Source organism: Ostrea edulis, chromosome 1, assembly GCF_947568905.1.
Source record: "Ostrea edulis chromosome 1, xbOstEdul1.1, whole genome shotgun sequence".
In the NCBI taxonomy this organism is placed as follows: domain Eukaryota; kingdom Metazoa; phylum Mollusca; class Bivalvia; order Ostreida; family Ostreidae; genus Ostrea; species Ostrea edulis.
This window is the reverse complement of record NC_079164.1, coordinates 78,975,703-78,988,255: the sequence shown is the minus strand read 5'-3', so window position 1 is coordinate 78,988,255 and position 12,553 is coordinate 78,975,703. Positions and strand designations below refer to the sequence as shown.

Sequence of the window (12,553 nt, the reverse complement as noted above, 5' to 3'; positions counted from 1 at the left end):
ATCAATTTCATTTCCTGTATACCAAGCTCATGTGAAAATCATCTTAATAATTTTAAATCCACACACTCATATCAGAATATCACAAGAAGGATTTAGTATTTATACCAGTGTTTTAAAAAATAACTGATTTAAATCAGTTATTTCACAACACTAGTGGTGTTTTCACTTTTCCTGTTTACTATTACCTCACAACTATGTCATATTGCACTGCAATTATAGATCTACAGCTTTGCTCTATTTTAAAAAAAAATAAATTAATACCATAATTTCCATTTTTTAACTTAGAAATAAGCATAAGAGCCCATCAAGAGGCAGTCTCCAGGTTATATCAAGTTTATTACATTCTGTTAACTAGATATGGTTTCCGTGAGAAGGTGTCATGATGTCAACACCAAATAAACAATACTACTGCGAATGACAATCCCAGGATGTAATATGCATTCCCAATATGACAGAATCCCCACAAATCAGAAGCTTACCATCAGATAAATTGATTAACAGTTGTTTTTCTGAGTTCTGTATCTCTCATTAAGTAAAAATCCAAATATAATTATTATTTTTCTTCACAGGAATTGTCCATAATGCAGTTGTCAATACCAGCAGTGTATAGCATTACCTTACAGGTAAATGTATTTTTCTTCCCTTGTCTAACCAATAGATCCACATCAAATTTTCATTACAGACATTACAATGAAATACAGTATATTTTGTCATCAAGCAATAATTTTCCAGACTATTCAGACAAACAGATGATCATGTCATAAAAATACATAACAGTACATTTTACAGACCTAAATCTTCTCCAGAAAGCCGTGGCTTGAAGAGCATTTTGAAAAACTTGAGTATTCCACTGTTGTTGCTGTGGAAACTGAACTTGAACAGACTGCTGGGTGTGTTGCTGCCCAACAGATTGTGCTGTCAAAGCAGGTGTTAAATGCAGCATATGCTGTGCTTGTGCTTGAGCTTGAGTGTGCATTTGCCGCATGCGATATTCTGAATTGTTGAACATGTTGAACTTACTCCACAATAAATGTCACAACTTGTTTATGTCATAGAAATCTTGAGCACATATTTTGGCAAACCAATTGGCAATAGAAGTACCACTTAAACTATAAAAGCCAAAAAAATCAAACTCAGCTTGAAGGCACCATAAGTCATTGGCTTAACAGAACACGCTATAAGGGTGATAGAAAAGTAATTAAAACGGCTTGTCACTGAGGTACTGTTGTGTTTCGATGTGTCATTAATGGTTTCTTTGTCAGAATGGCACAGTTGAAATAAGGCACCTAATTTGGCACTGGCAAGATAAAAATACAAAGCACCAATAATAATCCAACTATCGTTATACAGAATTCCACAGATATGCTTTCAGTCTATATATAGGCACCAGCTACTTATATCACATGGTCTTGGCAGAATTTCTTATATGTCCTCCTTGCTGTCACAAGAATCTCTGCTTTTTTTCATCACAGAAGCATCTGATTCCCCTTTGGAGAGAGACTAGAACAATGCTGCTCATGGCTTCAGTAAGTTCTCCTGTGGCAAAGCAGCATCAATATTTCTTTAGAAAAAAATAAACAATTAGACGAGACATGTGCTATTGAACTTTCCAGGCACATAAACCCGCATTCACAACTGTCATCAGCAACTTGATTAAATTTCAAAAACATCCCATAAAATGCTCACATATCTATCTAATTCTGTCAAAGAGAAAAAAATATCAAAGTACCGGAATCGTTAGACATAAGACATTGTAATGACGCTGTATCTCTGATTTCAGATTGTATAATCCCTTATAATCCTGTTAGAGCTATTGATTGTAATGACCATACTAGGTCAACAACCACGGCTGTCACAAGCAGATTTCAGCAAATTCTTCCTTTTCCTACATCTCTGTAACTTCTTGCTTTGAAATCCTACCAAATGATTGCTTCTGACGACAGTATTCAAACTGTGCAGCTCTGGTTGGATAGCCTGCTTGAGGCTCTATGGTGGTCCCTAGAAGGTGCTAACCATCTAATCACGTGGCTCTCCTATGTTTCCATTGTCACCATTCCTTGTAGCTGTTAACCTTTCTTGCAGTACACAAAATGCCATCAGATCTCGCAACTATCAGGTGAGAAAGTCTAATATTTCTATCATACAAGACCACAATTTCTAAACTTAATCAGTCTCTGCACTGTCATCACTGTGTCAAATTCAGCTTCTGTCAACTCTAAATGTGATTCTTTTTTTGTTCTGATTGCATGATTTTGTTAGTCATGGTGATTTCATTTAATTTCCTTCGCATAATTTTATTTCACTACATGTGATACTTACATCTAATTTTAGTGCACACTACTCCACTACAATCATTTCACACAGTAAATGATTCTTAAGAACAACAGGCACTGTTAAATTTATCTTCGCTTACTTGGTGTGACTAATCACATTTGTCTATCTGAGGTTTCTGTGAGAGGGCCAGCATCAGGAGTGAAAATGAGAGATCAATATTTTTTATTAACGAGCAATTAATAGCTGCAAATGGTGGTAATAAACTGCAGCTGTTTACTGACATTTGAACATCATCGTCACCAAATTGTAACATAAAATACTAATAACATGTAGTACGTACAAAGTATACAATTTACGAGTGCACCCAGCCATTTTATACTGATGCAAAGCTTATACATGATATCACAAGTACACTACATAATGGATGTGTACTATGTTCAATATAATGACAGACTATGAACGTTTCAGAGGGACAGAGATCATGCATGTCCTCTTTATGCACTTACAGTCTTATAAAGTTTCCCCAATACCATGTGACCACACGGATCTTGATCTACTCTCCATGTTAACATTAATATCTTCTAAAATCAAATATGTTTACATTTCAAATATTTTTGCCTTTGATATCTTTTCAAATTGTAATGAGAGCCATTTTCTTGTGTGAATGCACTGCAGTTGTACAAATCTTGATAAATATTTTACATTAAATTCAGCTGGGAATTCCAACAGAAATGAAAGTAGAATGTGAAAATACTGTGAGACACTTCATGTCAGCACACTTCATGAAGAATGTTTTTATTTTACATTATATGAATCATTTTATATTTTGACTAACCCCCCCTCCTTTATTAATTTTGACATATTGGTTAATTTACTAGGTTTACATAAATACAAAGATTTCATCACATATGAGAAAAAATCATTGAAAAATATCTTTTATGCCAATGTCCTGCCTATGCTTAAGAAAATAAAATCATATATCATCTTATTAATATATATATATATATATATATATACACACACACACAGAGAAAAAAATGTTGTTCACACTAACTTTAACACCAGTTTATTTCAATATATGTTTTTGCAAATAAATCAATATTTCCATGCCAACACCAACTCATGATAGTGCCTTTTTCTTTAAGCCTCTGCAAATAACTTCTCTGACTTCACAGGATATAAATTTATTAAAATCATTGTGATATTAATTACATATTTTATTATCAATGGTGACTTCATCTAGACTTAATTGATTCAATACAAAACATACAAGTTTTACATTCAATTACAATGTTCCACAGTGGTTTACATATTTTGGGAAAACCAAACCAATACATCAACAAAATATGTTTATATAAAACACAAATGCCACTGAGACAGATCATGGGTAAATTTTAAAACTCATCTATTTTAGTAGTAGAGGTCATGCCATTTAACCTATGACCCCAAAGGTCAATCTCACACAAGGTTTTCATTACACCATCGAAATATGAACATCAAGTACAAGTCCTTTCTCCTGTAACAGCCTACAAACCAAATACATAAATGTACATGTATGTGTTTTCAGTAACCGAGACCGGCTTTTGACCCTATGACCCAAAGGCAATAATTGTGATTTCCATTAGTGGAACTCTTCAAATTTAAGGCATGTAAAGTCGTGCTACCAGGACAACGTAAACATTTGGCACACATAATATGGCATTGAATACGAATTATAATCAACAGCAATCCACAACACTGATCAAAATTCTAAAGTCAAAAGAAACAAGAGGTACTGTGAGCAATGCTCACTGTAAGAATATCCCCCGCTAACCCCAATCTCCCAAAGGGTGTTGGTAATAGGTAAAACTTCAGTATTATGATCCAAAAGGTATCTAGGAACACAGCATCTCCATGCGATGAAAAAAGCCGTTAAAGAATTTAAATGGAAACCATATTGCTACTTTGATGTCCAGTACGTGTGACCTTTGACCTTTTTACCCCAAAATCGATAGGGAACATCTTCATCCCATGGGTAGTCCATATGTATGATATGGTGACTGTAGGTGGAAAGGATAACGCTTCAGAGCCAGGAAACCATATTGCTACTTCGATGTCCAGTGTGCGTGACCTTTGACCCCAAAATCGATAGGGAACATCTTCATCCCATGGGTAGTCCATATGTATGATATGATGACAGTAGGTGGAAAGGATAACGCTTTAGAGCCCGGAAACCATATTGCTACTTCGATGTCCAGTGCGCTTGACCTTTGACCTTTTGACCCCAAAATCGATAGGGAACATCTTCATCCCATGGGTAGTCCATATATATGATATGGTGACGGTAGGTGGAAAGGATAATGCTTTAGAGACCGGAAACCATTGTGTCTACAGACGGACGGACAGACGGACAACCCGATTCCAGTATACCACCCCCCCCCCCCCCCCCCCCCACAACTTGTTGCGGGGGGTATAATTAATTATTTTAACAAGAAAAAAGACAAATTTGTTAAACTATGTGAGGGAGCAAGGGTACTGAATTTGCTAAATTTGACCAATATAAAGCATCAACTGCAAAAAGAACTGTAAAGGAAACAAGAGGCCCGTGGGTCACATCGCTCACCTCAGTCACCTTTGCTCATATTTAAAGACTTTTCCTATTCACATGTAAAACTTTGATCCCTATTGTGGCCCAAACCTACTCCAGGAGGCCATAATTTTTATAAAATCGAATCTGCACTATATCATGAAGCTATCATGTAAATGTAAACTTCCCTGGCCAGTGATATTTAAGAAGATTTTTAATGATTTTCCCCTATATATATGTATATAAAATTTTGATCCCCTACTGTGGCCCCATCTTACCCCTGGGAACCATGATTTTTACAAACTTCAATCTGCACTATGTCAGGAAGCTTTTGTGCAAACATAAACTTCTTTAGCCTAATGGTTCTTAAGGAGAAAATTTTTAAAGATTTTTTCTATTTATTAGTTATGTAAAACTTTGATCCCTTATTGTGCCCCCATCCTAACCCCGAGGGTCATGAGTTTCACAAACTTGAATCTGCACTGTCAGGAAGCCTTCATGTAAATCTCAGCTTTCCTGGCTCAGTGGTTGTTAAGAAGATTTTTCAAGACTTTCCCTATATATTTGTATGTAAAACTTTGATCCCCTATTGTCACCTCATCTTACTCCTGGGGGTCATGATTTTAACAAACTTGAATCTGCTCTATGTCAGGAAGCTTTCATGTAAATTTCCACTTTCCTGGCCCAGAAGTTTTTGAAAAGAAGATTTTTCCTATATATTAGTATGTAAAACTTTGATACCCTATTGTGGCCCCATCCAAACCCCAGGGGCCATGATTTTAATACACTTGAATCTGCACTATGTCAGAAAGCCTTTATGTAAATCTTCTGGCCCTATTTTTGCATTTTTTGTGATTATCTCCCCTGGGAAAAGGACATGGCCCTTCATTTAAACTTGAAAGCCCTTCACCCAAGGATGCTTTTGGCCAAGTTTGGTTATAATTGGTCCAGTGGTTCTGGAGAAGAAGTTGAAAATGTAAAAAGTTTACAGACAGATGACGGACAACAGGCGATCACAAAAGCTCACTTGAGCTTTCCGCTCAGGTGAGCTAAAAAGGGGGGCTATTTAATGTTTTGCTTATGTCCTGGTAATCTCGCGTTTGCTCGCGAGACTTGTTCATTGACACGCAAGAGTCGTCTAAGCGTGATAACTCTGACGGGCTGATAACAAGAAGTATTCAAGCAAAGTTTTAAACTTTGACCTTGACTATACCTTCTGCATTTCCATAGAATATAAAGAGCCTTCAAACTTATAATAGGTTAACATTATCAGGATTTATTCAATAAAGCAAATTGTTTTTACTTACATAAAGATTTATACAATTAAGACGATTTCGCTAGAAACCAAAATGTCCAAATTAACGAGCAACTTTGTTGATAAGGTGAATGTACAAATATAAAACTCCCCAAAGTTGTGATGAACATGATACATGAAGTGTACTTTTAAAAAACATCCTCACAGCTGTCCTCCATATTGGACAGGGTTAAATTTAACCCCTGTTTATTGAGAACTCCTCTGTTTGCAGTTGTTCTACCATTACAATCAAATCGCTCTACCCATCAACAGATAATCTGATTCTGGAATGATTCTCATCTACTTTCAATTTCATCACACAAACGTATACAATTGTTTGATACACATTTTGCAGAGTTCATCAAATCATTTGCTTACACAGCAAATTCTTCATTAATATTTGAGCAAGACTACAAACAAATCCCATTGGTGGGCATCTTATTCTAAGAATATTTACAGTTCCAAAAACCAATGTAGGAGTAGTCTAAAGATACATATGCCATTACCATGATTACTAGTCAATATTTTCACTAATCTAAAAGTGATATGATTTACTGGAAAGGAGATGGGGGGGGGGGGGGGGGGGGGGAGCAGCTGTACAGAAACAGATGCATGACTACCATTTGTCTTTAACATTAGTATTTACATACATGTTACACAATAAAATGACTTTACAACAGACTTAAATTTTCAGTATTTCATGTCATGGTTTCAGGCTTGGAATTCTAGAAGGAGTCAAAAGTTAGACTTGAGTCTGAGATTTTACTCAAATTTTGATTGCTCAAATAAAAGATAACTCAGGGCTCAGGTTAACCCTGAGATTTTTTCAAGAAACCCAAGCCAGGGTGCACAATCTGTGAAGAAGCATCTAGTCCAAAACAGCACAGAACTATGACACAACTATCATGCGGGGTTCTCTTTAAGACTTTTCCAAGTTCTGGATTTAAAACTTTAACAAGAGGCCCACAGGCCTCATCGGTCACCTGAATACTAGTGAAAAAGTATCACTATTTCCATGGGCTATGAAATCTAGAAAAAAAATTCCTGTTCTGAATATCTAAGCTAAATTCTAAAGTTCAGCAACAGTATAAAACAAGATGTGTTCTTAAAACTTAAAATTCCAGTGTCAGAACCCTTACTACGGGGATCATCAAATTTACAATTTTGGTAAAGGACTACCTGCTTTTTCTAAATATCTATTTAGTTTCAATATAGTATCAACAGCACTAAAAAAGATGTTATTTAAGTGTTTTACACATAAACACTATATAACAAGTTTGGCCCCACCTTGGGGTCAGAACCCCTACCCCGGGGATCATGAAATTTACAATTTTGGTAGAGGCCTTCCTGCTCTCCATCACTATGCATTTAGTTTTTCTTACACATGTGCAGTTCTTAAGAAGAAGATTTTTGAAAATTGGTCAATTTTGGGCAGTTTTTTCCCCGCCCCTAAAGCCCCCCCCCCCCCCCCCCACCCCCCCCCCCCAGGGGTGCTGGAGACCTGAAATTTATAATTTAAGGTCCCCTTGTCTCAAAGATACTTCATACCAAATTTGAAAAGAATTGGACTTGTAGTTATCAAGAAAATGTTAAAAATGTTCAATTGTTAACGCACAACGACGGACAACAACCAATTGCAATAGGTCACCTGAGTTAACTCAGGTGACCTAAAAATCTTGAGTTTAACAAATTTTTTATAAATCCCAGTAAATTTTCACGTTTCCAGTGTTAAAATCTTAAAATGACTTTTCATTATCAATGCTTACTTTCTTCTTATCATTAAATGCAAAAGGCATTTTCAAACTGTTTTACAAATTACCCTAATTACAGTGAAAACTTACAAAAGTCCCATCATCCATTTACTAGATATGAAATATGGTCTTTATACATTGAATACCTTAAATACATAAGAGATGGACATAAACAGAGTTTAAGTAAGAGGAATGTTAATGAAGAAACTTCTTAGTGATTTCTGCTATCTTTTAATTTAAAATTAGATCTACAGGATGAATATGTATTAAGATGAACTCCGTACTTTTGGAATTAATTAGGTACAAGCCGATTAATTACATCTCCACCAATACTTATATTAAATCACCAGGACCACAGTGAACAGTACCTACCTTGTGTATCGATTAATTAAGGTTGATCGATCTTCCAGTGATGTCATAGGTTTTAGCAAAATCTTTATTTAATTAAACTTTGCCCATGATAGAAATATATCTTTCAGAGGAATTTTATTCACTGGATAAAATAAAAAAAATTGGTAAAGTATTGCTACTGAAAAGGTTTTTAATTTCCATAGATAATCAATTATTCATAATTTTAAAAAAAATGTTGTCCAATGCTGAAATTTCCTTTACTGCATGTCTATTATATATACAATGATTTCACAATTAATTTTTACATATTTATGAATTAGAAGGGTTTTTTTTACTGTCATTTCAACAAAATTTTATCAAAATTTATTCTTCTTTTGAACAAAAATGTGTGATTTTTTTTTTATGCTGATGTATACTTCTGTTTTTGCATGTCTGACATCTTTAAAAGACGACAAAATACACATTTCAATGGTTATTGATTAAATTACACAATATCGAGTAGAAATTAATACAGTTTTTCCACTTTCAATCATTAATATTGATAAGTCACATGAGGATCGATTCACCTTAAAACATAATGTTCATTTCAATAAACTTTTTCTTTTACAAAATGCAGTGTTATTTATATGGAATGTCTCATACCTGTACGTATGTCTGTTTATCTAATGTGAAAATGTTTACGCATGTTTATCTTGTTCTAGTCCTAAAATTAAAAAGTAAACATGTTAGTCATTTATTTTGTTTTATTTGAGTCTTCAAAGCGTAAAATGATAGTGCTTGAGCATTATATTAAATGGTTTGTGGGATGAAGATATAACTAATGATAACTAAGATAAAATATCACATAATGTGAACTTGTCGTTAAACTTGCCAGTTGCCACCCCTCAAATCTGGCCGTTTTATTCAGTCCAGCATTCTACCCGTTTATTTCACTGAATTATATATACAGTGAAAACTGCCTAATCCGACACCTGTGTATACAGTGAAAACTACCTAATACGACACCTGTGTATACAGTGAAAACTGCCTAATCCGACACCTGTATATTAAGTGAAAACTGCCTAATCTGACACCTGTGAATAACCATTTCACTGGGCATTCTGGCCCTTATTTTGATTCTGAATATAATTTTTCATTGCTTTTGTACATTGTTTATTATTAAAAAACAATTTTTTTAAATACAATATTGTTTTATTAATTTACAATCTGGATGGTCAGTTTTTACAATAAAACCTTAAAATTCACTGAAAATTGTTTCATTAATCAGGACAATAATATTTTGCTTAAAGATCAATCTTGGACAATTTTAGAAAGGTAAAAATTACAATCAGGAATCGTCGTAGGCTCGTTCTAGAATCATTGTAGCTCTACAACACATGCACTGCCATGATCTGTACTTTAGATTTAATACCGGAAGTGAACATTTTAGTTAACTCGTACAACATTTCAGACTACATAAATTATGATGTCAGCGGTCTATTTTTTGGCTAGTGAATTGGGAATTTCTAGTCTAAATATTGGGACAAATCAACGTTTTTTGGCATTAGGAATGGTACCGTTTATCGGTACCAGTTATATAAGAAGAAAAAACCGCTGTCAAAAATGGTACACACTGTCTTACCATGGTATACCCACATACCAAATATCAAAGGCCTATGTCAAAAGACAAAAAAGTTATGGCCAAGACAAACTTTGTATGAGAAGTAGAATTCACATTTAAACAACATGTCTCCCATCTGGGAAGGGAAGATATAATTTACACCTATTTCGGAAATCATACAAGAACTCTTCATATCGAAGAAATGAAAAAATATTCATAGATAAAATGTCAGAAATGACATGTATGTCCTTTACACCTCCTTAATTTGGTGTTAATTGACGTTTCAAGTAAACAGACCATGTTTATCAAAAGACATATATGTAGTATCTAGTACAATACTTGCAGTTTTAAACAGTAAACATATCAATTACCAATACTGTATAACTCCAATGTTATTTATTACAATTGTTTTAACTGGACAAAAATAAATCTGAACGAGAATTTACACATCAATAAATCCAAAAACGCAATGTATACATACGCGCCTGAAAACAAATAACATAGTGAGGGGAAACTATTAAAATTTTTGAAATTGATAATACAAGGAACGAATTGGAATTATAAGAATCAAACATTCTTTTTGAAGAATTTATCGATGTGTAAACTCTGGATATTTTACTCACAAACTTAACATAAAAGTGCTTCACACTTTTATTCAGTTCGTGAGTAAAATGTCCAGAGTTTACACATCGATAAATTCTTCAAAAAAAAAGTTTAATCCTATAATAACAAGTGTGAACAGTCATAAGTTAAAGGACGTATCGCATGTTACTAACCTTTTTAATTTTTTTTAGCAAAATTAATTCTTTGCATGCCTAAAATGACTTGAATGTGTTTTAAATGAAATATTTTGTTTAGTTTCCAAGTTTAAAAGCGACGAAATTCAAATCTTGCGATATGCATATTTACTATCGATATTTTATGTTCCATTATGTGAGACGTCATATATATCTGTCGTAATCACAGAAAAACGTACCGTCTCCATATGAGTGAAAATTTTTTCGAGAGAGTTGTTAAACAAGATACAATCAATCAATTTTATGATTTCATTCTAATTAACTTAATATTTAGGGTAAAAAATAAAGTAAATTTAATATATTTGTGCCATAAATTTGAAATGAATAATATTTGATTATTTTTCGATTAGTCAATAGAAAAGGTGCATCCGATCATCGATAAAAAAAAGTTCCTGATTGCCCATCACTATAATCAATCAGAAAAATACGTATTTTTTCTCGCTAAGTTTATTTTACCAACCTGAAATAAACAATCATTGATATTTTCACAGCGACTCAAAATTATGCCATAATTTTTGTAGCGAAGATCTAATATACATGTACGTATCATCCAGATTAGAATTAAGAAGTTTCACATCAAATGAAAATAAAGTAACAAAGAAAACTAAATGATTCGGATTACGAAGCCCAAGGTGACCCAGCCCGGTTTTTACTACCCTCTGTAGATCTCACAACTCAAAGTTGCACTTTAAGTGAGCTGTCCGAGACAATGCCACTTCCTTCACCAGTCTGACACATTGTTTAGTGTTCATCATCAATAGGTGTGAATAATGATGTATAGTACATTCACTGCTCCACTTATAGAGACAATTATATATACAATTCTGAATACACACTTTCTGTACTTTCCACTGCAATTTTTTTTTAAATATACTGATTGGGATCCCAGTCTATGCGAAAGTTTTTTGACCACACAGGACATTTGGTCATGTGTAATCAACGAACACATCGGACCGAACCAAATTTTGTCAGACCAAAAAACCCAATGTAAAAAAGCGAAACACGTGAAAATGCAAAACCTAAGAAATCTTATGTCTCACAACAGGAAATATTACCGTAAAAAATTTGTAAAGGGATGAATACTTCTTGTTTCTTTTTTTCTTTTAGCTGAAATCATTGGTAGAAATTTCCCAATTTGTTCGATCTTGATGCTATTTTTCCCAATCGAATGGGTACTGGTACCAGTGGGTAGGGGAAAAAACGCTGTTTACTAAACATAGATTGGGTTTCTATCATGCAATAACTAGGTTCACAGAAAAATATTGGGACATCGGGTATGAGTTTTGCTCAAGTCTGAGGACTGTGGTTTTTTAACTGTGCTGCCAAGATGCACATTCTTGCCTTACATAGAAGCCAGTATGCTGGATCTTTAAAAAGTAGTTTTCATTCCAGATATATAGATACCAAGCCAAAATAGTTTTGCATTGGACGTTGCCTGTCATCTTTTTTTTTTAGTCATGTGTTTTTGTTTAAAATCTCTTTACCTTGTGCTGTAGGGGGCCGGGGGGGGGGGGGGGGATCCTTCAGCTGTGATGATAATCATTTTTCACATTACACTTCTGTCTGTTCTAAATACTAGCAATAAGTATACATTGCAGTTGGAAATATGTTGAAGTCAATCGTAAGAATAATACCGAACACCCGGGGGAGAGGGGGGGGGGGGGTCTTTAAAAAAATGATTCATGTATTCGTTGTGAAACTTGATAATAAACGGAATATAAACCACTTCACACATATCATATACCCGTATATTTAATCTATAAGTCACGAAATACATTTCTACGATGCAAATATTTGGTACTCAATTCTAATGCACCCTCATTTACCTGTCATTTGGAGGGCGTCCTGACATTATTTCGAGAAAATTTGTGTCGCCATCTTTTTTTCTTCCCGGAAGTGAAAATGTTTAATAGTAGATTT

General features: G+C 34.3%; 1 protein-coding gene across 15 annotated transcripts in view; it reads right to left on the bottom strand.

The window, feature by feature from the left end:
- The window catches only part of LOC125679637 (serine/arginine repetitive matrix protein 2-like), a 55,475-nt gene extending 42,922 nt beyond the window's left edge, over positions 1–12,553 (bottom strand). For 4 of the 15 annotated variants that reach the window (XM_048919029.2, XM_048919055.2, XM_048919036.2 and 1 more), the window contains exon 1: positions 792–1,026. In XM_048919029.2, the coding sequence (XP_048774986.2) occupies positions 792–1,009 (218 nt within the window). In that variant the 5' untranslated portion in view covers positions 1,010–1,026. Of the gene's footprint in view, positions 1–791; positions 2,213–12,459 lie in introns of those variants that run through there. The other 11 variants (XM_048919082.2, XM_056161968.1, XM_048919064.2 and 8 more) reach the window with 8 other exon arrangements.